At 44.4% G+C, this 27014-nt stretch overlaps 2 protein-coding genes across 5 annotated transcripts in view; one reads left to right on the forward strand and one right to left on the reverse strand.

The window, feature by feature from the left end:
- ENGASE (endo-beta-N-acetylglucosaminidase) overlaps window positions 1–27014 on the reverse strand; it is a 639565-nt gene that overhangs the window by 382583 nt on the left and 229968 nt on the right. The window lies entirely within an intron of this gene.
- The window catches only part of CYTH1 (cytohesin 1), a 106023-nt gene that overhangs the window by 73882 nt on the left and 5127 nt on the right, over window positions 1–27014 (forward strand). For 3 of the 4 annotated variants that reach the window (XM_050764378.1, XM_050764377.1, XM_050764380.1), the window contains exons 4-11: window positions 5095–5161; window positions 5460–5578; window positions 5937–6017; window positions 7231–7343; window positions 9072–9220; window positions 9661–9772; window positions 15528–15604; window positions 26456–26527. In XM_050764378.1, the coding sequence (XP_050620335.1) occupies window positions 5095–5161; window positions 5460–5578; window positions 5937–6017; window positions 7231–7343; window positions 9072–9220; window positions 9661–9772; window positions 15528–15604; window positions 26456–26527 (790 nt within the window). Of the gene's footprint in view, window positions 1–5094; window positions 5162–5459; window positions 5579–5936; window positions 6018–7230; window positions 7344–9071; window positions 9221–9660; window positions 9774–15525; window positions 15605–26455; window positions 26528–27014 lie in introns of all 4 variants that reach the window. The other variant, XM_050764381.1, reaches the window with a different exon arrangement.

Here is a 27014-nt window from a genome sequence, read left to right on the forward strand (position 1 = left end):
GTAGAAAAATTGAACTGGAGGCCAGGCGCGGTGGCTCACAGCTGTAATCCCAGCACTTTGGGAGGCCGAGGTGGGCGGATCATGAGGTCAAGAGATTGAGACCATCCTGGCCAACATGGTGAAACCTTGTCTCTACTACAAATACAAAAATTAGCTGGGCGTGGTGGTGTGCACCTGTAGTCCCACCTACTTGGGAGGCTGAGGCAGGAGAATCGCTTGAACGTGGGAGGCGGAGGTTGCAGTGAGCTGAGATCACACCACTGCACTCCAGCCTGGCGACAGAGCGAGACTGCGTCTCAAAAAAAAAAAAAAAAAATTGAACTGGAGAACGTCAAAGGCCCCAGAAAGCCTTAAACTGCTCCTGAATTTTTATGTGCTCCTCTGTTGTCCACTGTGTGTGTACATTTTAAAGTTTCTGTTTTTCCTTTGTGTAAAGGAAAAGCTTAATGAATGCTGCTGATACAATTTCTAAGAGCTGGAGTGCCCAGTCATGTCTGAGTATAATCGCAAGCTTATTTGTATCTTCCTAATGCTTAAGGGAAGAAAATGTAGAAATGCAATTATAGTGTAAAAGGACAAGGACTCTTTGCTTTTTTTTTCTTTTATTTACATGAAATGTGTTAGTGACTTTGAGAGTCTAGTTTTGAATGGGGTTCCCAGACCGTTTTCTGACTGCTTAAGGCAATAAATGGCTGTTTCCAATTCACTACATGTCTGTATTTTTCTAAGCCTAAGTCTTCCTGTCTGGCTTCATAGGACTGTTTGATTTGTTGTTTTAGACTTCTGTGGGCAGTGCCACCAAGGTGTAGTGAGGCTGAGTACTCCACAGAAGGCGGCTAGCTCATCACGGCCAGTCTCTGTATTGTCCATTTGGTATTTTGGATTAGTTTCCCCTCTTTCCATGTTAAATACTAGTAGCTTAAATGAAATGGATACGTTGGAGTTCATAAAAATTTAAAGCTTCTACTTTTATAAAAGATAAAACTATTAAAAGAAATGAACAGGCAACAGATTAGAAGTAAATATTTGCAACAAATATATCTGAAAAGGGACTCATATCTAGAATATGTGATAGAAAGACAGCCCAAATAAAAAAATGGGCAAGACTCTTGGACACTTTACAAAAGAAGCCTTATATATAGTTGACACATGAAAAATGCTTAACATCATTAGTTGTAAGGGGGTGCAATTAAAACCCCAATGAAACGGTATTTCACATCCACTAGGATGGCTAGAATTAAAAAGATGGATGGCACCTCATGTTGGCAAGTGCTAGCGAGAATAAAATATAACCATTTGGGAAAGAAGTTTGGCAGTTCCATCAGCAATTCAACTCCTAGTCACTTAAGAGAAATGAACACATGTCCATACAAAGACTTGTACTAGAATATCTATAGCATTCTTATGTAAAATAACCAAAGCTGGAAGTACCCTGAATGCCTGCCAGCAGGTGACTGGATAAACAGGTCGAGGTAAGAGACTATTACTCAGCAGTGTGAAGGAATGAACTGCTAGCGTGCAGCAGCACAGATAAATCTCACAAACATTGTGATGAGTGAAAGAAACTGTGGGCACCGTGTGCTTCCATGCATGAGCGTCTAGAACACACAAACTAAGCTGTGCTGGCAGAAATCATAGCAGTGGCTGCCTCCGAGGTGGTTGCTGGGGTAGGCTGGGGTGGGGTTGACTAGGAAGGGCCATAGGGAACTTGCAGGGATGACAGGAATATTGTGTATTAATCTGAGTGGTGCTTCAAGGGTATATACACTCATCAAAACAAATTGAACTGTACACTTAAGATGTGCGCATTTTGTTAAATGTAAATTTTACCTCGATCTTAAAAATGTAAAAAAATGGCTTTTTTTCTGGTTATAAAGGTAATATACCTTTATTGCAGAAAATTGGTAAAACACAAAAAAGTATAAAAAACAAATTTCTCATAAACACTTATCCCAGAGATAATCAGGATTCATATTTTGGTATGTTTCCTTTCTGTATATTCTGGTGTCTGCACACACGTACTCAGAATTCAGTGTGCCCTTTGTTTTTTCCTCTTGATTAATTCTCTGTCAGTTACCATAGAACAGCAAAGAAATGCAGACACCGGGAATGTGAGTGCATTCAAAGTACTCAGCCAGTGAATTTGGGAAGACTTGTAATCATGAACTGCATCCGAAGTTGTGAGTCAGGGAGTGGTTTTTTAGGTTATTACTGTTTTTTAATCTGGAACTTAAAATGGTTTTCCAGTATTGAAAGCACCAAGCGGGAAGTGATTCTGCAGATCCCCAAGGATCCATCCATACGGGTACTCAGGCTCACCCTGCATTTGTTTCTCAAGCACGCATTACATTTGCTCGGACTTTCCCACAGGAGAGAATTCATGTTTCTCATCAACGACCTGATGCCAGCATTATGTAGAAATTATCCTAAATACTATTTAATCAAGCAAAAATAATATACTCATGGAGTACAAGATTTCACTTTCTGAAATGTATATGCGTCAGTTAACTAAGGCGATCCAGTAGCAGGAACAGCTGTTTTGCTTTGGACACCTTACTAGGGTGTCAGACCTGTGTAGACTGGGGAAGGCCCCTTAGAGAGGTAGCTGCCTAGGGCCTGGAGCTATAGGGGCTCCAAGTGGAGCAGATGGAGAAGTGAGCTGGCTAGCTAGTGAAATGAGGGCGCCATCTTTGGTGTGTGTCCCGGGCAGTCATGTGGCACAGATTGTGGCTGGCAGAGATCTGGGAGTGTGCGTTCTGGTGGCTGCAGGAAAGCCTTTGGTGAAGGACCGGACTGAGGCCCAGGAAGTTGAGTATTCCCAGTAGTTTCACTCCTTGCTTCTGTGGGCACCTCTGACACTGCCTCGCCACTTACACCGGAAACCATGAAACAGGCCTTTCCTTGTGGTATTTGTTTGGAAATACTGATCAAAGTAATCTTACTGGATTTAGAAAAAAATGATTAGATGATCATTTTAGTTAAATAGGAATTTCTAGATATCTGGTCATAACCCTTCATTCTGGCTAAAATTAAATGGTGTTTCCCCTGTGACTTTGTTTCTTAAGGCAGCTGTTCACAGGGGATCCCAGATTATCTTACACCTAGAAGTTCTGATACTACTCACAGTTTTCAGGTGTTCCTTTCAAAAGGTCAAAACAGGCTGGATGTGATGGCTCACGCCTATAATACCAGCATTTTGGGAGGCTAAGGTGGGAAGATTGCTTGAGGCCAGGAGTTTAAGACCAGCCTGGGCTACATAGGAAGATCCTGTCTCTACAAAATGTTTTAAGAAGTAGCCAGTTGTGGTGGCACCTGCCTGTAGTCTAGTTACTCAGGAGGCTGGGGCCTGAGGATCACTTGAGCTCAGGAGTTAAAAGTTGCAGTGAGCCACAGTCTCACCACTGTACTCCAGCCTGGGCGACACAGCAAGACCCTGCCTGGAATAAAAACAATAAAAAACACCAACTCTCAAAACACTTAGGAAGATGTTCTTCCCTCCAAGGATTTAGCTAGCGAATACCTGTGTTCTTCAAGGCAATAACATGTTACGATTTTGTTTCTGGGCAACTCTTTTGCTCTCAGAGATTATAAAATTACTATTGACATTGATGGGCAGTGGTTCTTAAATTTGGGTGCACACCAGAATTACTGCAGAAGGTTTTAAAAATTCAAATTCCTAGGTTCTGCCCCTTGTACTTTGAGTGACTCAGCCAGTCCAGAGCCTTGCTACTCAGACTTCACACATGGGATCATGTTAAACGTACAGAAGCACAGGCCCCTTCTCAGACACAGAATCTGTTTTGATGAGGCCCCAGGTGGTACGTATGTATAAACGAGCAGAGCGTCTTCATGTCGGACATGCTCCCAAGGCTGCTGGTTGGTGGATCAGACTGTGAGAAGCATGGTCTGTGAATCTGCATTTTTCATTCTGATACAGTCGAGAAAACCACCTATTATTTAGCAGCTTCTTAAAAAGTTAAATATAGATGTACCATATGACCCAGCAGTGTCCAGCCCTGGATATCTCCCCAGGGGAAATGAAAACATGTTTCCACACAAAGGCCTGTACACAAATGCTCATAGCAGCCTTCTGCATAATCGTCCCAAACTGCAAACAGCCTGAGTGTCCATCATCTGGTGAATGGATAAACAAATGTGGTTTATCCATACCGTGGAAGATGACGCAGCCGCAAGAAGGCATGTGGTACTGGCCCACACTCCAGCACGATGACCTTGATGGCATTATGCTAATGAAAGAAGCCAGATCTGAAAATCCACATATTTTATGACTCTGTTTGTATGATATGTCCAGAATAGGCAAATCTGGAGACAGAAAATAGATTAATAGTTGCCTGGGGATGGAGGCAGAAGTGAGGATTAACTGTAAAAAGATGTGAGGAATTCCGTAGGGAGGATGAAAATGTTCTAAAACTGGATTATGGTGATGTTGCACAACTTAGTATACTAAAAATTCAGATATGTACCTACAGTAGGAATATTATAAGTAAATTATACCCTGATAAAGTTTTTTTTAAAAACCATGTTAAAAAAGAAAACTGGCCGGGTACAGTGGCTCATGCCTGTAATTCCAGCACTTTGGGAGGCCGAGGCGGGCACATTGCTTAAGCGCAAGAGTTTGAGACCAGCCTGGGCAGCACAGTGAGACCCTGTCTCCACCAAAAAAAAAAAAAAATTAACAGGGCATGGTGGCATGCGCCTGTGGTCCCAGCTACTTGGGAGGCTGAGGTGGAAGGATCACTTGAGCCCAGGAGACAGAGGTCGCAATGAGCCGAGATAGCGCCACTGCACTCCAGCCTTTGGACAGAGAGAGACCCTGTCTCAAAAAAAAAAAAAAAAAAAAAAAAAAAGAAAACCTCTGATCCAGGGTAGAAGGAGCAAATGAGCTTGAAGCCAGGTTCAGGCTTCAGGTTTCAGTTGGCCTTTCATAGTTCCACCGGATTATGCCTGTTGCTTTCCTGCATAAATCTTTCAAAAATCTGTGTACATCAGTGGACTCATGTGGAAATGATACTAGTCTTTCAAGCCTTTCCAATGGCCTGAAGTACTAAAATGGCTGTGATGGTTGTTTTACAGGAAAAACATGCAGAGGAACAAACAGGTAGCCATGGGCAGGAAAAAATTTAATATGGACCCTAAAAAGGTAAGTGAGAAAGAAGCGGGAAGTGGTCTATATTAGATGGGGTTTTTTTAATAGTGCTCAGATAGACCCTAAAAACGTTTCTTTCCAAGTGTTACAGTTCATGTTGCCGTTTTGTAGAGCAAATGTTATGCGCTAAGCCCTTGTTCCTAAACTGTGACTCTCCGGCTTTTTAGGTCAGCTAGCAACTATTTATTAAATATTCCAGTGCGCCCACACCCATTTCTTCCTGTGCCCTTTCCTCTTCTTTTTAGCTGTTTCCCAGCAAAGCATCATTGGCGTCTTCATTGTCTTTTTCTAGGGGATCCAGTTCTTAATAGAGAACGACCTGCTGAAGAACACTTGTGAAGACATCGCCCAGTTCTTATACAAAGGCGAAGGGCTCAACAAGACAGCCATCGGAGACTACCTAGGGGAGAGGCAAGGCCTTGGGGATGCGCGCGTGCTAGGGAAGGCTGTTCAGGAATGACACAAAGAAACAAACTCCCAAATACGCTTTAGGTTCTTGGAGGGGTTTTTGCCTTAAAGCATCTGTAGCCACACTGGTGTTGAGGGGAGGCTTTTCTGGGGAATAGTGGTGGGTCTGTCCGGGAGTCATGGGGACATCGAGCTTGTTTAGCCAGTCAGCAGAGCTAGCCAGTCTTCTTGCTGACAGTGTGCGAGAATAGCTGTCTGGACAGCCACAGGGCGGAGTGTGGGAGACATGGCCTGGCTGGAGATTCTCAGTGTCAGTGTCTGACTCCTGCTTTCTCTCCCATTTTTTGTCTTTTCTCGATAGAGATGAGTTTAATATCCAGGTTCTTCATGCATTTGTGGAGCTGCACGAGTTCACTGATCTTAATCTCGTTCAGGCACTACGGTGAGTATTCTTGAGGTGAGCCGCTTTGGAAGGAGTGGGAGGCCACCCTTTGATCATGAGTCTGTTCTGGGTGCCATTTTATTGGAATTATATCTTTGGGTATGATTTTGAATATTTTGGAGGGAAGAAATCTGTTGGTCTCTGACTGGAAACGACTGGATGGTCAAGGGGAATTCAGTTCTGTTACGTTCCGGAGGCAGATTCTGTAACACTCTTTTTGAGTCTTACATTTGAGGTTTTAGAAATTGATGAATACTTAAATTTTTAAATTTTTAAGTTTAGAAAATCCTTTAGTTTCCTGCCCTGGAATAAGTAGTTATGCATTTCATTTTGGAAAGAAAAAAAGTAAACCTTAATTTTTTATTAAATTTGTTACCTTCTGCCTTTTAAGAAACTGTCATTCTGTATTTTCACTGCTGTAGGTGTAAGTAATGACTTCATCTTTTGTGCTATCATTTAGCTGGATGGAAATAATCCACAATTAAACCTGTTAGCTGTGGGTCTTTCTTTGACTTAAAGGGATCAATTGTTAATTCTTTGATAAGACAGTCTTCTCTTTTTCTGTCACCCATCTCGTTTTCCGGAAATAGAGTTTATTTAAAATGAGCATTATCTGTGTTTCAGTCTTGTATATTATTCTGAGGAGGGAAACCACTCCTCAGTAGGAATGGCTTCCTTCCTAATTTTTCACTTTTTCCTAAGAAAAATTTTACTTTTGATTAAAATGACAGTGGTGTGGATGGCAACTTTGCATCTGTTCAGAGTTATAGGAACAGAAGGCTGAAGCCCAGAAGGGCTCCCTTTGCACTTTGATGTTAAAAAGTCATTGTCCGTGGCCAGGCGTGGTGACTCACGCCTGTACTCCCAGCATTTTGGGAGGCTGAGGCGGGTGGATCACTTGAGGCCAGGAGTTTGAGACCAGCCTGGCCGGCATGGTGAAACCCTGTTTCTACTAAAAATATAAAAAATCAGCCAGGCATGGCGGCGGGCACCTGTAGTCCCAGCTACTCGGGAGGCTGAGGCAGGAGATTGCTTGAATCCGGCAGGCGGAGGTTGCAGTGAGTCGAGATCATGCCATTGCACTCCAGCCTGGGTAACAGAGTGAGACTCTGTCTCAAAAAGAAAGAAAAAAAAAATCATTGGCAGTTTAACAATTGATAGAGAAGTAAATCGCCTCCCCGAGTTCTGGAGCACTCTGTCTTTACCCACTCAGGCAGTTCCTGTGGAGCTTCCGGCTACCCGGAGAGGCCCAGAAGATTGACCGGATGATGGAGGCGTTTGCCCAGCGATACTGTCAGTGCAATAATGGCGTGTTCCAGTCCACGGGTAAATACAATAATTTATCCTAGTTTATGATGGGCATTTTACACTGGATTATTTTCTTGGCACCAGATAATTTCTAAAACAAAAGGGCTGAGATTCGTGCCTAGGAACATTTATTTAATGATACTTATAATAGTAAAATGTTGGAAATAATCCAAAAGTCCAACAGTACGGCACTGTGAATTTAAATTGTGGTGCCTCTGAACTATGAAATACACAACTGTTAAAAACCACATTTGAGCTGTGTGCAGTGGCTCACACTTGTAATGTCAGCACCTTGGGTGGAAGGCCGAGGTGAGAGGATTGCTTGAGGCTAGGAGTTTGAGACCAGCCTGGGCAACATTATAAGACGCTGTCTCCAAAAAAATTTTTTTAATTAACCAGGTGTGGTGGCTTGTGCCTGTAGTCCCAGCTGTTTGTGAGGCTGAGGCAGGAGGATCTCTGGAGCCCAGGAGTTTAAGACGGCATGCAGCGAGCTATGATCGCACCACAGCACTCCAGCCGGGGTGACAGAGTCAGATTCTGTCTCAGAACGAAAAACAAAAACTAAAAAAACCCATGTTGTTACAAAGAATTTTTATTGACGGGCCGGGCGCGGTGGCTCACGCCTGTAATCCCAGCACTTTGGGAGGCCGAGGCGGGCGGATCACAAGGTCAGGAGATCGAGACCACGGTGAAACCCCGTCTCTACTAAAAATACAAAAAATTAGCCGGGCGCGGTTGTGGGCGCCTGTAGTCCCAGCTACTCGGGAGGCTGAGGCAGGAGAATGGCGTGAACCCGGGAGGCGGAGCTTGCAGTGAGCCGAGATAGCGCCACTGCACTCCAGCCTGGGCTGGGCGACAGAGCGAGACTCCGTCTCAAAAAAAAAAAAAAAAAAAAAAAAGAATTTTTATTGACGTAGGAGAATGATAGTAAGATTAGCAGAAAAGCATATATATGTATTAGTTTGTTTCCAATTTTGTTGCAGTATATGTTGGTGAGATAAATATGTGATGAGTTATACCTAGACACATTTACGTAGAGGAAATAAAGCAAAATAAATTATTGCTAGATAGTGGGATTATGGGTCATTATAGGTCGTATTTTTAAAAAATACCTTGTGTTTTTCAGAGTGTCTACAGTGTGTGTATTCTCCTTTCCAATCTGAAAAAATAAACAGCTTTAAGTCTTGAATACTTTATATACTTTTTCGTGCCTTGCTCCTTTCAGACAGCAATGTGCCCTAGAGTGTACCCGTTCATCTGGATTCATCCTGTTCTTTGGAGAACATGGTTTTTTTTTTGTTTTTTTTTCTTTTCTTTTCTTTTCTTTTTTTTTGTTTCTTTTTTTTTTTTTTTTGAGATGGAGTCTCGCTCTGTCGCCAAGGCTGGAGTGCAGTGGTGCTGTCTCAGCTCACCGCAACCTCTGCCTCCCAGATTTAAGCAATTCTGCTGCCTCAGCCTCCCGAGTCACTGGGATTGCAGGTGCACACCTCCATGCCTGGCTAATTTTTCTGTTTTAGTAGAGACAGGGTTTCACCATGTTGGTCAGGCTAGGCTTGAACTCTTGACCTTATTATCCACCCGCCTCAGCCTCCCAAAGTGCTGGGATTACAGGCGTGAGCCGCCGCACCCGGCTGAGAACATGGTTTTTTATTCCTGGTTTCATCTGATATCTCTTGCTCTTGTGAGTAGGATGTTTCTGGTCATCTAAGCATACACGGCTCCCCTTTGCTTTTCTCTCATCTTTAGACACTTGTTATGTCCTCTCCTTTGCCATCATCATGTTGAACACCAGTCTGCACAACCCCAATGTCAAAGATAAGCCCACTGTGGAGAGGTTCATTGCCATGAACCGAGGCATCAATGATGGGGGAGACCTGCCGGAGGAGCTACTCCGGGTAAGCAAGCAAGAGTGGCCTTCATTCAAGTCAAAGAGTTCACTGGGAACAGGATCGTCTTTTGTAGGAAGGAAGAAAAGACATACAGTTTATCAAGGGCCTCCTCTTTTAATTTATTTAACCGTGTGAATTTCATTAAGAAGTTGGTAGTGAGGCCCAGCTACGGAATCAGGAAGGGGACAGTGGTTTGTAAATATGAAACTAAAAGCTTGAATAGAAGTCAAGCTGCTGTCTTTATTTTCCTAATGGGGAAGTCTTATTTATTTTGTCGCTGTGAGCTGCCTGAAAGCAGAAATGGTCATATTCTTTTAGTCTCAGCACCCAGCAGGCTTGGCTTACTATAGGCATATAATGAATGCTTGTGGAATGAATGAAGAGAAAGGGGAGGAAGAAAAAATATTTCTAGAATCAGAGACATAAATTGTCATCTTTTATCCCAGAATCTCTATGAGAGCATAAAAAATGAACCGTTTAAAATCCCAGAAGATGACGGGAATGACCTCACTCACACTTTCTTCAACCCAGACCGAGAAGGCTGGCTACTGAAACTCGGTAAGTGCGTCTCCGAGTTAGGGCTCCCAAAGCTGAGACTTAGGAAGAAAGGCTGTGTGCGTGCGTGTGTGTGCATGTGTGTGCATGCATGTGTGCATGTGTGCGTGCACGTGCATGCATGCTCACGCACATTCATGGACACACACACCATGTGGGAAAGGGGGTGGCTTATAGGGGACTTCAAAGAGACTTTGGTATGAGTTCTGTTCTAACAAAGGTCCGCTTCCACAAAGGAAGTGACTTCATAGTCATTGCCCCCCGGGACACAGACCGCTGGGGACAGATTTTACTCCACCATAAATACTGCCCACATGTGTTCATGCTCCACGTTTTTACTCTTGAATTGGTTGACCAGGTTTTGTTTCAAGGAAGCTCCCTGAGCACCTGGTCCGTTTGCCTTCCCTGTCCCCATAACCATTGGGAGGGTGGCCAACCTTGTCCATCTTTCTACTTCCCATCACACAGATTTGTACCTGGCGCTCCTGCCCCCGCCCCAGTGCATCGTCACTTCCTTCTGCATCTGGCTCCCCCACAGGCAGTGTGCATGGCAAGCCTAGAGCCCTTGGCTGCAGCTCAATCCACAGCACTCTTACTCATTCTTGGGCAGCGGTTTTTTTTTTTTTTCTTTTTTTCCCCCCCTCCTTTTCAATCTGAATCAGCCACATTAATTATTTTGTTCATTTAGAAAAGCTAAAAATGCATTTCTCTTCCCTCTGCCAGAAGTGATGAGCTTGTACTGCTGAGATTTGTGGTCATGCCTTGCCGTGAAGGGGACAGGATAATCAATAGGAAAAACATTAGTAGGGTTTTCATACACATTCATGTCCACATGTGTTTACTTTATTAATAGTTTCAGAATATAGAGAGAGCTCTAGACTCTCCGGACATAATGATGTCTTTTTTTTTTTTTTTTTGGTTGGGGGGCCACTAACAGCGTATTTCCTCTGTTGCCTTCTGCCTTAGCCTTTGATGAGTTGGGTTCTCACATTAGCAGGGGCTGTTACGTCCTCTACCAGCCCAACTACTCGCCCCAGTGATTAGAAGTCAGTACTTTCTTGGTCATTACCAACACATCTGGGAAGGCTAAAATGGAGTCCTTTATTTCTGACTAGGTCAGATAGCAATAGCCTTTATATTTTCTTTTAAAGGCATATCCCAAGTCCTTGTGCTTATACATAATGACTTAATTCATAAATTCCCCTTATGGCACCACTTCACCCATCAGTTGTAAATATCTCTTGAATTGGCCATCATTTTATGTATATTTAAGCCAGCAGAATCTTTGAAGTTAAGGCTCTAAAATTACTAACCCCATAGGCAACCTTCCCTTCCACATTCCTATTGCCAAGTGGATGGAGTTAAAAGAAAACCTACTGGAAATGTTTAAAGTGTGTCCAAGTTTGGATTTACTTTCCCCTCCAGCGAGATTTGTTTAAATGCTAATACTAAGTGTTAGCTTTGACAGCCCAGACACTAAAATTAGAACAGTACAAAGATTATCTTGGTTCTTACACCAGGATGACATGCAAATTCATGAGGCATTTCAGATTTTAAAAAAGAGGAAATTTTACCAAGTGTGGGACTCAGTTTTAGCTCATTGCATTACTTTTTCTAAACCTCCATCAAACCCTTCGAAACTACAAATATTGTGTTTTCATTGTAGCACACTTAGCATCACTCTTTGTGTTTATGTGCTGCAGAAGGCAGGGCTTCCAGCCGACTGGAGCTGTGTGTATATGTCTGTGTATGCAGATAGCCATAAGAATGTGTATTCTTGTGTATACACATATGTACATGTGTATTCATGGGTATATGTGTGTGCATTCTTACACACTTTAAAAAGTGACAGCCATCTAAAGAAGACATTTAATTTTCCCTGAAATAATCTTAGCCTTCTTTGCTCTGATTCTGGATATACTAATAAACGTTGGCTTTGTAAAAGCTGATTTGTGGCATCTTTGGGGCCAGGTTTTCAGTAGTGCCCCAAAACTTGCCTTGATGAGGTGGGACGTGGCATGTAAGAGTCCCTCGTTCACGTGCCAGACAGTGGTGGGATCATTTGCCCGTTTAGTGTTTTTAGTTCAGCTCTCTCCCCAGGCAGGCATGAATGTGACTGATACATTGCACTTTAAGATTAAGGAATCGGGTTTAATTTATTTGTTTTAATTTTCTTTTCTCCCTCATTTGTATGTTTCCATGATTTTGGCTCTCCTTTTCCTTGCCCCAAACTCCAGGAGGTATGTAACCCCTCAGCCTGCTCGCTCGCTCTGCATAGGCCACTGTCATTGCTGCAGCATTTTCTTATTTCGTTATTTTTGGTTATTTTGTTTTTTAATTGCCGGTGGTAGTGTTAATGCTGCTTCTAACTTATTGTACAGTCCCTAGGGAACTGGTCAGGATCAGGGGTTTGGAGCAATTTTCGTTTTTCCTTTTTGGAGGAGTATATGTTATATTCATTACTGAATGCAGTAATGCAAGAAAACATTCTAAGAGTGGGTTTGTAAAAGCAGAGGAAGTTTCCACGACATTTTCACTTGGAATTATTGGCTAAGACATGCACTATGTTTGATATTCAATTTGACATCCATTAATCAGCCTGATTGAAAGTTAATCTCTGACGTGGAGAAGAGGAGAAAGAAGAGAAGGAAGTATTTCTTTTTTCAAGCTGAGACTTTTCCAGAAAGAACAAAGTCTTGGCTTCCCAAAGCTAGGGAAAGCTTCTGATTTACCATGATGGAAAAGCAAACTAGGGAAAGAATTAAATTAGACAATATTTAAGACATTTACCTTTGGACAAAAAGGGGAAATGGCGTGTCCTAAACTCAAAATGACACCGAGTGAAGGTGAAAAAACAACTCCAAACCCAAAAACCCTCCCTGAAGTCCTCGTGTTTAATTTCTTGGGGATGAGAGAAGGGCATTACAGCCTGGGCTCTGTTTTTATGTTTTGTTTCGCTCCCTCGCTTTTTCAGCGAGTCCTCATTAAAGCCCTGAATTGCTCTCCTAGTTATGTTTTTGGTGTCTCCTCTCCATTTGCTGGTTTGGGGAAACATGTTTTCCTAGCCCAAGACACCTCAGATTTGTGCCAAAGCATTCCCTGAGCTGTAGCTACACTTAAAAAGAACAACTCCAAACATGCACACTTCCTCAGATGCTTCAGGAACTTGTCAGGTAGGGGAAGATGGCATGTCAGCTGTAGGGGAAGATGGCATCCGGCCTTGATATCTCGGGGAGGGCACAGGAGGGCTGAGGAGCCGTGCAGTGGGAGGTGGTCCTGTGAGTTCCACAGGGACTGTCCTAGGCACGCATTGATCTGTCTGCTTGTTTCATGTCTGCTTTTCTTTCCACGTGGAAATGTTCCGCGTGGGCCCACAGTGATGCTTTATGGTAGAGGTCTCTGTAATGCAATAAATTGTCCAGGGATAATAACCAAGCTTTTGTGATCAGGCAGAGAATTTCTTCCGGCTTTGCTTTTTCTCCTTGATTTCCTTCCATCGTGTTTCTTTTAGCATCTGACTCGCTTCTTCCATGATCTCCTAAGTCCCAAGGGTTCCCCGGGTACTGTCCTGTGATGGAGCGTATGGGAGGCCAGCATGGGCTGATGTTCCCTTTGTGCCAAGCCTCTGGGGACAACCAATGGCCCGCCAGGCTGGAAGACCAAAGTTCTCAGGCTCTGAATTGGTGGAGGGGGTTCCTTTTTAAGAATAAATTGGCTTTAGTCCTGAATATAGTCCTTGTCTTCTTTATCCTCCTCATTGAATTCTGCCCAGGCTTTCCTGTTTTCCACATGCATGTCATAGTATCCATTTATGGTTTTCTTCTAATTCATGCCATCTAACCTTTAGGGACCAGCGACAAGGGCTCACATGAAACTTACAAGTCACTGGAGGGAGGGAGTCTCAATTTGCTTGACACAGCCCAGGATGGGCAGGCGGATGGCACGTGCTTGCTTACAGCAAATTCCCCCGCATAACCTAGATCTGTGTCATTTGGAATCTTTGCAATTAATGATCAGTCACGGAAGCCCGCCTAGAGTACAGCGTCCAAGCGGGGTGCTAAAAACTGGCCTGAAAGCCCAGTGATCCTTTTATTTGTCTGCCAGGACCTACACTGGACGTTTTCTTTCCATAACATTGTTTGCAGACTCCCCTTAGGTTTCTCTGGTGTGAGCATGCAGGCCGGTTCTGGCGGTTAGAAAGAGTCCCTGTAAAACCTTTCTCCTCTTTGCTCAGCTATTTGTGATGAGGGCAAGAGAGAAAGCATGATCGGGGGTATGAGATTTATGCCCCATGGTTCTTGCCATTTAGGAAGATTGGAGAAGCAATATTGTCTGTAGGTTAAGTCTTAGCAAAAGAGCAGGGTGCAAGAAGTGTCTCTAGAATGCCATGCATAGCTTCACAGGTGAAGGCCTTAGGGATAAGTTTTGAGTGGTTCATGTTCAGAAAATGTTCCCTTGATAAGAGGAAGGTGGAGGAAAAGGAAGCCTGTGGTTCCAATTTGACAGCAGGTGTAGCTTCATTCAGATAGGCTTGGGGAAATTTTTCCTTCCTTCATGTCTGTCTCAGCATAACTTCACGACCCCAACCCCAGCTTTTTTTTTTTTTTTTTTTTTTTTTTTTTTGAGATGGAGTCTCCCTCTGTTACCCAGGCTGGAGTGCAGTGGCACAATCTTGGCTCGTTGCAACGTCCACCTCCCAGTTCAAGCGATTGTCATGCTTCAGCCTCCCAAGTAGCTGGAACTATAGGCATGTGCTACCACCCCTGGCTAATTTTTGTATTTTTAGTAGAGACGGGGATTCACCATGTTGGCCGGCTAGTCTTGAACTCCTAACCTCAAGCGACCCACCCACCTTGACCTCCCAGAGTTCTGGGATTATAGATGTGAGCCCCTGTGCCTGGCCATGACCCCAGTGTTTTGTGCTGAGAAATAACTAAAAAGAACCAAGGGAGGCCCTTGCCAGCCTCCCAGCCACCGCCACCAGAGCTTGTTTTGCCGTGGCTATATTTGCCAGCTGTTTCTGTTATAAGCTCTAGGTGAGAAGCCCAGAATGGAAAAGGCTCCTGAGGCAACCTCTCAGTACAAGTTGATTCTTCCTTGATGAAGGAATTCTGCTGTGATTGTCACCCAGGACTCGGGAGATTTTGTTTTCAGGACACTAGCACATAAGGTTAAGAGCCAGTGTAGAAGCTTCCTGTAATCATGAAGGTGAGGAAGAGAGTAGAACCACGGGGATTTACTTCGTGTTCCAGGGAAAGTGTGGATTTGATTGTGAAGGCTCCCAGCATCTCCCCTCCTGCTTCCTCCTTCCTTCACTTCCAGTGAAACACTCCTTATGTGCCGGGCTATTTGTCCGTAGCAGAGTAGCCTGCACTAGGTGCTGACCCTTCCTTCTTTTTCTGTTCTTTGGCGATTTCTACCACATAGGCTTTTTGCTGACTCTGGCAAATTTGCATTGTATGTCATTATTGCCCCTGGGTTTTCCCTCCACAAACCCATGCTCATCCTGCCGTCCTGATTCCATCTCCAGGTGTCACCTAGACGCGCTTGCTCTGCTTGTACCCACAGGCTTTCACTTTGTGAAAGACGCTTCTGTTTCGGCTCTGTGTCTTGTTACTGATGTCAGTGTTGTGGGCTCCACGTTCTCCTGATGCCTCTCCCCCAACTCTCTCTGAGAAGAGAGGGTGTCGTGTGTGTCGTGGAGCCTGCGCTTGTCTGGTTGTCTCTTGTCGAACGTGCATCTCTTTTTGCTCTGCAGGTGGCAGGGTAAAGACTTGGAAGAGGCGCTGGTTCATTCTGACTGACAACTGCCTTTACTACTTTGAGTATACCACGGTGAGTGCCTGCTGCTCGGCCTCCAGACTAGGGATGGACAAGGCCTTCGGTTCCAAGTGGCTCTAATCAGACACGGTTGAGGAGACCATTGGATTTGCACTTCTATATCTGTGGGGGATGGGGGAGAGTTTAAGCAAAGTGGAAAAACTGAGGTAAATCTCGGAATGGGGAACCTCCTGAGAGGATGTGCGTGCCTCCAAGGGCACTGGGGCTCAGAGCCGGCATCCGGTTCCGGTGAGACAGGAGACGCCCGGCCTGGAGGAGGGGGAGCATGGAATAGCAGCACTAGAAATGGGTTTTGGAACCGGGCTAGAAAGAATGAATTTGCATTGGTTGCCAAGAAAGAGTATGTGGCCCTAACTGAAAGGGAGATGAAAAGAAAAAGGAAATAATCATGATTTTAGAAAATTCACCTATTCTGGGTTAGCAGAAATATGATTTCAGAAGAAACAGCCCAAGGGGTAAAATACATAGTGGGGGAAAAAGAAGTGAAGTAAGATGGGAAAAGTTAATTTGAGATTATCTGGAGTTTTAAGAAGTTTTGTTGGTTTTATTCAGTGGGAGAGACTTACAGCTGCAAATTTGTGTTTTAGATATGTATATCCCTTTTGTAATAATAACCAAAGAGAATAAAAACCATAAATTAGCTCTTTTCAGAGCTCCCTCTAAGCAAGGTACCCAGAACCCTGGCAAGATAGCACTTGGTGTGGAGACCGTGGCCCACCGGACTGGCGATGGGGTGCTTTTTCATTTCTGCCACCTCTCTTGGTCATTTGTAAGGGCAAAGCGGGCATACTGCCATGGCATTGAACTTTTGTCTGAAGTCAAGGCCGTTGAGTTGAAAATGCTTTGCTTTTGTTCTCCAAGTATATCTTCATGGAGCAAAAGTCATCGATCCCACTGAGAAAATTAAGACTCAGAAGTATTTTTTAAAATAAGTTTAGAGCAAAATGGGGCTTAAAACATTGAAATCCTGACCGTATTCACCAGTCCTGATTTAGGACCAAGAAACAGGTACACGCCTTGGCACTTTCTGCTGTGAGGCGTGAAGATGGGTTTCCGTCGTGTCTGACACTTGGCATTGTTCGCCATCCCCATGGACATCACGCACATGCAGCTTCTCACCCGGGGAATGCACTTCGTAGCCCATCAGGCTGCAGGCCAGAGCCGCTCCTTCTGATGGTTTGGTGACTGAGGATAGTGCATCACTTTGAAGGGGATTCTGGCCGGGATTTTGTGTGTTGTAGGGGCTCAACTCATGCCCTGCAAGTTCTGCACTGGCTTTGCTTTTCTGTTGTTGCAGTCTTTTCATATGAGAGTAATACACTTCAAATATCTGCAGAATTATAAAAAGAAAGCTGCTTTCTGCTTCACCCCCAAAGTACCACCATGAACATCTTGGTACATTTTTTTATGTTTTGTTCACCCTTCTGCCCCATATTTTGCCTTTTTTCTGAAGACATCTACACTAATGGTGTCTTTAGCATCCTCTCTGAATTTGTCTCTTTATTCTCTGGGTCAAAATGAAACATACATAAGCATCTAAGTGGTGTACTCCTAAGTCCTGGACAATCCTAGAGCAATGCTACGAGAGGCTAGAATCTTGTGGTTTTTCATGATGCCCACCATAGTGGTGTCACCTTAATCCTTATTTCAATTCAGCCACACTTATTCAGCAAAGTGTAGCATTTTATCAAGCAGTGGAAATACAGAGATAAATACATTTCTTTTTTTTTTTTGAGACAGAGTCTCGCTCTGTCTCCCAGGCTGGAGTGCAGTGGTGGTGTGATCTTGGCTCACTGCAACCTCTGCCTCCTGGGTTCAAGCAATTCTCCTGTCTCAGCCTCCCAAGTAGCTGGGAGACTAGAGGCATACGCCACCACATCCAGCTTTTTTTTTTTTTTTAAAGTATAGATGGGGTTTCACCACGTTGACCAGGCTGGTCTTGAACTCCTAACCTCAGGTGATCCGCCTGCCTCAGCCTCCCAAAGTGCTGGGATTACAGGCGTGAGCACCCAGCAGTAAATACATTTCTTTTTTTTTTTTTTAATTATATTTTAAGTTCTAGGGTACATGTGCACAACCTGCAGGTTTGTTACATGTGTACACATGTGCCATGTTGGTGTGCTGCACCCATTAACTCATCATTTACATCAGGTATATCTCCTAATGCTATCCCTCCCCCGCCCCTCACCCCATGACAGGCTCTGGTGTGTGATGTTCCCCTTCCTGTGTCCAAGTGTTCTCATTGTTCACTTCCCACCTATGAATGAGAACATGCAGTATTTGGTTTTTTGTCCTTGCGATAGTTTGCTGAGAAAGTAAATAAATTTCTTAAGACACAGAGAGGGAGCTGTCAGAATTAAGACAGTAGATTGAAACTTCCACACAGAATTACCTAACAGAGCAATAGACTAGTAAAAAATAAACAGGGAAAAATAACAACCAAGCAGGGGAAGGGGCATAACGAATTCAGTAAACTTCAGCCCTGGGCAGCAGCGGGCGCAGCAGCGGCGGTGGCAGCAGTCAGAAGCAGTGTGCAAGGTTTCTACCTCACGGCCTGGGATGTGACGAGACCTGGCAGTCTTGCTGGTTTCTCAGGTCTGGGAGGAAGCAAACTGAATGGGACTTGTTATTTTTCCATCCCTGATCAAGGAGTAATAAAATCTCCTGCTGGGTGGACATTGGGGAAATGGGAAAAGTGAAAAAAACAGCCGTTATAGACATAATTAAAGGCTCAGGGCTGTATATTCAATGGGAAAGACCGTCCATGGAGGGTCTCCCATGAGCATGATATCCATCCCCAAATACAGGGGTCCCCAACCCCAGGCCATAGGACAGTACCAGGCTGTGGCCTGTTACTAGCCAGGCCACACAGCATGAGGTGAGTGGCAGGCGAGCGGCAGAAGCTTCATCTGTATTGACAGCCAGCTGCTGCCCATCACTCACGTCACCTCCTGAGCTCCACCTCCCGTCAGATCAGTGGCGGCATTGGATTATCATAGGAGCGCAAACCCTACTGTGGACTGCGTGAGCCGGAGATCTAGGTTGTGTGCTCCTTCTGAGAATCTAATGCCTGATGATCTGAGATGGAGCTGAGGGGGTGATGCTAGTGCTGGGGAGTGGCTGCAAATACGGATGAATGTTAGCAGAGAGGTTTCACTGCACAGAGACCATAACAATACATCAGTTGCTTGCAGACTCATCAAAACTCTATCAGTGAGTGGCAAGTGACAATTAGGCTGCCTCTGGTGGCAGGCTTTATAGTGGCAAGTGAACAGATGTACTTCAGTTGTACAGCTGTATCTGGTGGCAGGCTTTAAGTCAGAATCCAGCACTTACTTCAGTCTGCGCATGGCCCGCCTGTTATTTTATTTACCACTGCCATCTGCGTCTCTTTCCACATTGTGTACTTGTCTCAGCCACGGTTTTGGTAAGCCCACCCGCCAACCCTCGCCAAAATGAGTAAAAATCAAACGTCACCGGAGAGCTTCTGTGAAAAGGGAGAGAGACCCATTGATGAGACAGCAGAAGACGCCAAGACTGCCAATGAAAGGAAAGCTGCACTGTGAAGAAAATGCCTAGAGTTCTACTCCAATTCTAGTTTCATTTCCACAGCTGGTCACATTCGCCAAGTCCACTTTGTAGAATATGTGGTGACCAACTACTCAGCAAAGCCATGAAAGCTTCAAAACTGCTTCACCGCATGGAGACCCAGCACCCTGCATTAAAAGACAAGGCTTTGGAGTTTTCAAAAGAAAAAAACATAAACATCAAGAACAGAAGCAATTATTGAAGGCCACACCTTCATCAAATGTATCTGCGCTGGAAGCATCACTCTTAGTGTCTAACCGCATTGCCAAAGCCAGGACTGGCTGTTGGTGAACAGTTGATCCTGCCTGCTGCTAAGGACATTTGTCATGAGCTTTTAGGAGAGGCTGTAGTTCAAAAGGTGGCACGTGTTGCTCTTTCAGCCAGCACCATAACTAGACGAATTGATGATGTAGCAGCAGATACTGAGGCACAGTTGTTCGAGAGGATTAATGAGTCACTGTGGTACTCAATTCAGGTTGACGAGTCTCCTGCTGTTGACAACAAGACAACAACGTTTGTTTTTCTGTGACATATTTTTCAGGGGGATGTGCATGAGGATATGTTATGTGTGCTTTAGTTGCCAACCAACACCATGGCAGCTATTCAAGTCTTTGAATGATTACATATCAGGGAAACTGAACTGTTCTGTTTTGTATTGGTCTGTGCATGGATAGAGCAGCTGCCGTGACTGGACAGCTTTCTGGTTTCACTACTCAGGTCAAAGAGGTCGCTTCTAAATGTGAGTCTATGCAGTATGTCATCCATAGAGAAGTGCTGGCTAGCCAAAAAGTGTCACCTGAATTTAACAACATTTATGCAGGATGTGATTAAAATTACCAACCACATTAAAGTACGTGCCCTAACTCACGCCTGTTCATGCAGCCCTGTGAGGAGCTGGATGCAGAGCACACATGGCTTCTCTGATACGCAGAGTGAGATGCTTTCTAAAGGCAGATCACTGGCCAGACTTTCTGAGTTACAACAGCCACTTCAGAGATTTCTTTTAGAAAACATCACCACTAGCAGCACATTTCAGTGACACAGAATATAGGTCAGGAAACTTGTGTACTTGTGTGACAGATTAAACCTACTCACAAACTCAATCCGTCACTGCAGGGGAGAGCGGCAACTGTGTTCCAGTCGGCAGATCAAGTGGCTACGTTCAAAGCCAAACTGGAATTACAGGGGTGACGAGTGAACCCTGGGATTCCTGACGTTTCAGACATTAGCGAGATTGTGAAAGAGACGGAGCCGGGGCCTTCTTTCCCGCAGTGGACGCATGATCACCTGCCTCAGCTTTCAGAGGAGCTTGAGCGATACTTCCCAACCACAAAAGACCCCCAAATTGGGAAGGAATGGATCTGTGACCCATTTGAGAGTAAACCAGGTGAATCAACTTTGTCCGTGCTAGAAGAGGATCGACTGCTTGAGATCGCAAATGACAGTGGCCTTAAAAGTATGTTGGAGACAACTTCAAATCTCCATACATTCTGGATGAAAGTCAAGGCGGAATATCCTGAGGTTGCCACAAATGCACTGAAAGCCTGCTTCCATGCCCAGCATCCTGTCTTTGTGAAGCAGTGTTTTCTGCAGTGACAGCGACCACAGAGTGATTACAGAGTAGCCTGGACATCAGCAACACGTTGTGGGTGTCACTGTCTCCCATCACCCCCAGATGGGACTATCTAGTTGCAGGAAAACAAGCTCAGGGCTCCCACTGATTCTACATTATGATGAGTTGTATAATTATTTCATTATATATTACAGTGTAATAATAGAAATAAAGTGTATAATAAATGTAATGTGCTCAAATCATCCCAAACCATCTTCCCTCCCCTGCCCTGGTCCTAAATGCTTGAGCCAATCACAAAGATTATGTCTGAAAAAGACAAGTATTAAAACAGAGAAAAGCTAGCAGATGCAGAGAACAGAAGACGATCCCAACACCAGAGTGATTGGTGCCTGCAAAATCAAAGATATGATGTGGCATGAGATTATTTCCCTGAGAAAGAGGAAAATGCCCTGAATCTACAAATCAGAGTACACTGTATTTCAGGAAACTTTGTTACAGAAAGGCTGGCTCCAAAGCCTGGCCCCTTTAGACCATTACACTTGGAGCCAAGTCTCTGGTCATTCTGTTGGAAAAAGCAGATCATCTCCAGCAGCTTTTTGTCCCAGAAATTAAAGTATCAAGGTCTGCACAGTTTTGAAGAAAGAATGACCCAAGACCCTTTGTCCAGCCACATTATCATTTAAGTAAAGCACAACTAGCAGCACTCTCATGAAGAAAACATGTGAAATGCAGCACTTTGGAACACTTCTTGAAAAAAAAAAATCCAGCCAGTAAGAAAATGAATCACAAGAAAGGCCCTGGAAAGTAAAAGACTGGTAGTGAGCATTAAACTATTCACTTAAATACAGAACTAATACTTGAATATACAACTAATACTAAAATAAGCTTAAGTACAGAATACCAAGATATACTTAAGTATGGAACTAATACCAAAATATACTTAAGTATAGAACTAATAGCTAAATATACCTCATATAGAAGTAATAGGCCAGGCGCGGTGGCTCAAGCCTGTAATCCCAGCACTTTGGGAGGCCGAGACGGGTGGATCACGAGGTCAGGAGATCGAGACCATCCTGGCTAACACGGTGAAACCCCGTCTCTAATAAAAAATACAAAAAACTAGCCGGGCGAGGTGGCGGGCACCTGTAGTCCCAGCTGCTCGGGAGGCTGAGGCAGGAGAATGGCGTGAACCCGGGAGGCGGAGCTTGCAGTGAGCTGAGATCCGGCCACTGCACTCCAGCCTGGGCAACAGAGCGAGACTCTGTCTCAAAAAAAAAAAAAAAAAAAAAAAAAAAAAAAAGAAGTAATAGCTAAATAAACTTAAATATAGAGCTAATACTAAAATATGCTCAAATATAAAACTAATACTAATTAACTAGAAATTGTGGCTGCAGGACAGACCATGAATGTTATAAACCTGGGCAATGTAAAAGTGAGATAATAAAAATCAGGAGGTAGGAGGAGGAACGATGTGAAGAATTAGAAGATTTTGTACTTTTTAAAATGCAGAGTCAAGAAATGTTGTTAAAATGGAAGCATGTTGTATTTTTTTAAGAGAATGAGTAAAACCTCTTTTTTTTTTTGAGACAGTCTTTTTTTTTTTTTTTGAGACAGTCTTGCTGTGTCACCCAGGCTGGAGTGCAGTGGTGTGATTTCGTCTCACTGCAACCTCCACCTGCCGGGTTCAAGCGAGTCTCCTGCCTCAGCCTCCTGAGTGGCTGGGATTACAGGCATGTGCCACCATACCCAGCTAATTTTTGTATTTTTAGTAGAGACAGGGTTTCACCATGTTGGTCAGGCTGGTCTCGAACTCCTGACCTCGTGATCCGCCCGCCTCGGCCTCCCAAAGTGCTGGGATTATTTTCGTAAACATCTTTGTCTTAACTTGAATAAGGTCATCTTAGGAACTCTTGTGGTAAAGAAACATTTACTTTGAGGTTCAACACTTCTTCAGTTTCTGCTTCCTTTTTCCCCCCTGTTAAATTATAAACAATTAAAATAGAATGTGTTTTATGAAAATAATACTACTTGAAATATCCCATTTTCATAAAACCTATTTCCCTCTCTCTGTACACACACAACTAATGTCAGCAATGATAATTTAGGAGTGATTGGATTTGGAGTATTTCTAAACCTTTCACCTGTATTCTTTTCTACAATATTTAGTTATTTATAAAAAGCAATTCTTATTTTTGCAAAAACAATGAGTGTTCTTAAAGACAAATTTAAAAAGCCAAAGACGTTGCCCTCGGGTATTTCCCTCTTCACGGCGGAAGTGGGTGATTATTGGGCACACAGGGGTCATCAGTGAGGGTGCAGCCTGCCTATTCTTAGGCCTGCCAGAGTCCACGTGAAGTTCTAGACAGGGGTCTTTTTAATATTTGGGATTTTTACATTGCTGCCCAGGAGCTTAACATTTAGTTGTTTCCACCAGAGGTTCTCATTCTCTTTCATCCCAGCACTGAGGGATAAGGTGAGCACCAGTCAGCGATGCTGGCTCACTCGAGCCAATTCTCAAGTGGCAGGATAAGTGTGCTGAGAAGAGCGAGGAGGGCCACGCTGTGCAGGATGGAGCAGGGAAGAGGCAGGGCCAGGAAAGATATCAGAATCCCCAGTGGGTTCTCCCAGTGACCAATCACAGTGACCAATCACAGTGACCAGGAGGGTGTTCTTATAACCTGGTCCCACTCCAGACTGAAGACCATGGGTGTACATCATCTTGGTTTCAAATCATTTTACATCGAGAACGTGCACCATGCATATGTAACGTGGATGCCGCAGGCCTCACCAGTCAAAGAGCATACTTTATGTCACATACTTACTGAGGTCCGAAGTGTGATTACTCTTAGACCACCCACTTGCTCGCCTGGGGATGCCGCAACCCAGTTAACCCAGCAGAATCCTCAAAAGGTGCCGGCACCAATTAAACCCTAGAAGTGAGAATGGTGCGGGTAAAAACTAGAAGCAGAATTGACTGAGAACTGTTTAGAAAACAGACCAGTTGTCTCCCTCACCTCATGTCCCTGAGGGCCTGTCCCCACCACCCAGGCAGAAGTCTGAGTGCTCGCTCACAGGAGGGACTGACACCAAGCGTTTCTGGATGAGGGATCCTAGGCCTGGTTGAATGTGGGGGCATTTTACCCAGACAAGAGTGTTGGGTAAATTCAGGCTTCTTGAATGCTGAGGACTTTTTCCACCCCCGGCTTCTCCTCGCTCGGCTCTCAGAACCACAGGTAGCCAGGTCTGTAGCTTGCAGACAGAGTGGGAAACTTCTCTGCCCAAGAAGAGATGTGTAAGGATATTTAGTCAGATTCCCCAGCAGACAGCCTAGTGGGAGGGCCCTGGTAGATGGTCACAGTCCACAGGCTTCAGAGTCCCAGTCAGCTGTTAGTCTTCCACTCTTCAAATGGCACAACCAAGGAATCCCAGATACCTGAGGAATTCCTGCAGCCTGAGAGCAAGTAGAGACCAACGCAGCCCAACAGCCAAAGAGCAACTTGGATGAGAGAGGGACTCCAGGAAGAAGAAAGACTTCACCGCTGGCTATAAAGAGACTCTCAGTCATCTCAGGTGACTTTACAGCTGTGAAACAAGAACAGGATCCTGTATGAAGCCAAGGAACAAAAATAATAATTAAACCCTCCTGGAAATTCAAAGCATGGTAGAAGTGAAAACTCAATGGAAAGTTGGAAGAAAAGCATTAAGAAAATCTCCCAGAAAGAAGAAAAAGGCAGAGGGAAAATAAAGGAAACACTTTTTTTTCCCCAAAGAAGAACTAGTCCAGGAGGTCTAGTCTAGCATGTTCCAGAGAAGCTGAGAAAACAGAGAGGAGGTAACCCTTGACAGAATAATTTTTAAAAACGTCCCCAAATGACGGATGTGTTTCCAGGTTGGAAGGCTTTCCGAATACCCTGCATGATGACTGAAAATGAATGCACCCCACGGCTGCCTCCTGAGGGGCCTCAGAACACCAAGGACACAGAGAACTGCAGTCGTGTGCAAAGCACCAGCAACCGGAACAGCTTTGTACAGGGTGATATTAAATGGTGAAGGCAGGAATGCTGGGCTTCCCAGTCCTGAAGGAGGGTCACGTCCAGCCTAGACTGTTAGGCCCAGCCAGATAGCAGCCAGGTGTGAGGGTCGAATAGAAACATTCTTAGTCAAGTGAGATCTCAGAAATATTACCACCCACACACCATTTCTCAGGATGCTGGTGGAGGACAAAAGCCTTGACTGTAGGAAACCAGAGATCTTGAAACCTCTTGTTTCAAGAGAGGAGGGAAGAGTACTCTGGAATGGAGAGTGCTGAGCTTAAGGATGAAGCAATTTACCAGGTATCAAGGCAACTAGTCCAGACTGGAACAGGTTTCAGAGGCTCCAGGAAGAATTACTTCAAGAAATTAAAATTAACAGGATGCCTGATACAAATTAGCATTAGGAAGGAGATTTTGCTAAGAGGTTAACCATTTGCAATTGGTTTTGGTGGTAAGGACACAGAAATATAAATCAAAGGAACAGCCCACTTCTCCACCCTCCTTAATTTTGGTTCCAGTGGGGAAGGAAGCTTTTCAGGAAGGAAAAAATTGGGAAGTTCACTATATATGGCACAGGTTGGAAGAGAAATGTGGTGTTGAATGAAGACACTGTGTATAACCCTAATTCAGATGACCAGATCATTATTTAGGAGGATGGGGAATATGAATATGCCCAGGTAAGAGGAGGAGCTCAGTCTTCTTCTGTAGATAACATCTAAAATCGAGCACTCAAAAGGCAGCAGTTGTAATATGGTATTTTGGAGATGGGTGAGATACAGAGGTAAAGACCAAGCAGGTTGGCTTGAAGAAGTTGGAAATGGTTGCTACTCAGGATGGGAAATGACTGAAAGACTCGTTTTCACTTTTAGAGAACTCATAGAACTGGTCGTTTTTTGTTTGTTTTTTTGTTTTTGTTTTTGTTTTGTTTTTAACAGTTGGTGCATGTGTAACTCTGGCCAAATACAAAGACTTTTAACAGTGCTAGGACTTGGCCATGGGTTGGCTGGATATCAGGGGACTGTGAGGCTGCCATCAGACGTGTGCTAGAAGTGTCTGCGGTGCCGTGCCCTCTGCAGATGAGATGGGACTAGTTGGCGGGTGCAGCTCTGTTCTGGACAGGAGTTGAGGTGCCTTTGGAAATGCAGGTGGAGTTGTCAGGATGGTGGTGTCTCTGAGGATTGTACTGTCTGGCGGTGGGGCGACGGTCAGAGGCAGTGAGTGGTTAATGTTCTGACCCACAGCTGCAGTCCCAGGCACCAGGGGCGCTAAGGTGAACCTAGGAGAGACTTCCTGGAGTTGTTGCCCCAAAACTGAGGCTTCGGAGAAGAGTGGGAGAGCCAGGCAAAGGGAAGAGGGAAAGGGGCCCGCTCCCTGCTTGAGGACCGTGCCCGGGTCACCGCCGGCCACACTCTCAAGGTGTCTGTTGAATCTTCTGGGCTTTCTGCTCGCAGAGGACTTGCAGTTATACTGACAATCCGCAGACATTCGTGGCGCTCTTCTTGTTTAGAACAGAAGGAGTTCCCTCGGGCTGATTTGTGAACTTCATGTCCTGGGAGAAGGCAGGAGAGTCGGATGAGTTGCGGGGAGGAATCTGGCAGTGTGTGTCCTTCACCTGTGATCTTAGACTTCCTCTCTTCAACTGTTCTGTAGGATAAGGAGCCCCGTGGAATCATCCCTTTAGAGAACCTGAGTATCCGGGAAGTGGAGGACTCCAAAAAACCAGTGAGTATTTTTGCTGGGATATTTTGAGGGGAGAAAAGGGATGGGCATTCCAAAGATTTTTTTAAAAACTCAAAACCAAAAACCTGAAACATGTGATCAGGCTTTTATTTAGTCTAATTTTTGATTATATTGTTCAAGCCAAAGATGAGACTTGAAATCACTTCTTCCTGTGCCATCGTCCGCTTTATAGTTTCACTCGGTGAATATCACATGAGGTGTGGAAGCTGCCCCTCCTTCAGTGGCAGCGGCAAGCATGCTTGAGTGGGCTGTTTCGCTTGTAACTTTGGGACACCTGCTGTGTATTTTTCCTTTGTTTTGGACTGTCATGATATTACTGGCTTGCCTTTAAAAAGTCTTAAGTAACCTGCAGTTCTCTGCATATTTTACATGCATTGGAAGTGGAGCTAACGTATCAGACTGATATGCTTGCTAACAAGACTTATTTATATACAATTTACAGTCTCCAGAATTCCACGTCTAGGCTTCA

Source organism: Macaca thibetana, chromosome 16 (genome assembly GCF_024542745.1).
Source record: "Macaca thibetana thibetana isolate TM-01 chromosome 16, ASM2454274v1, whole genome shotgun sequence".
In the NCBI taxonomy this organism is placed as follows: domain Eukaryota; kingdom Metazoa; phylum Chordata; class Mammalia; order Primates; family Cercopithecidae; genus Macaca; species Macaca thibetana.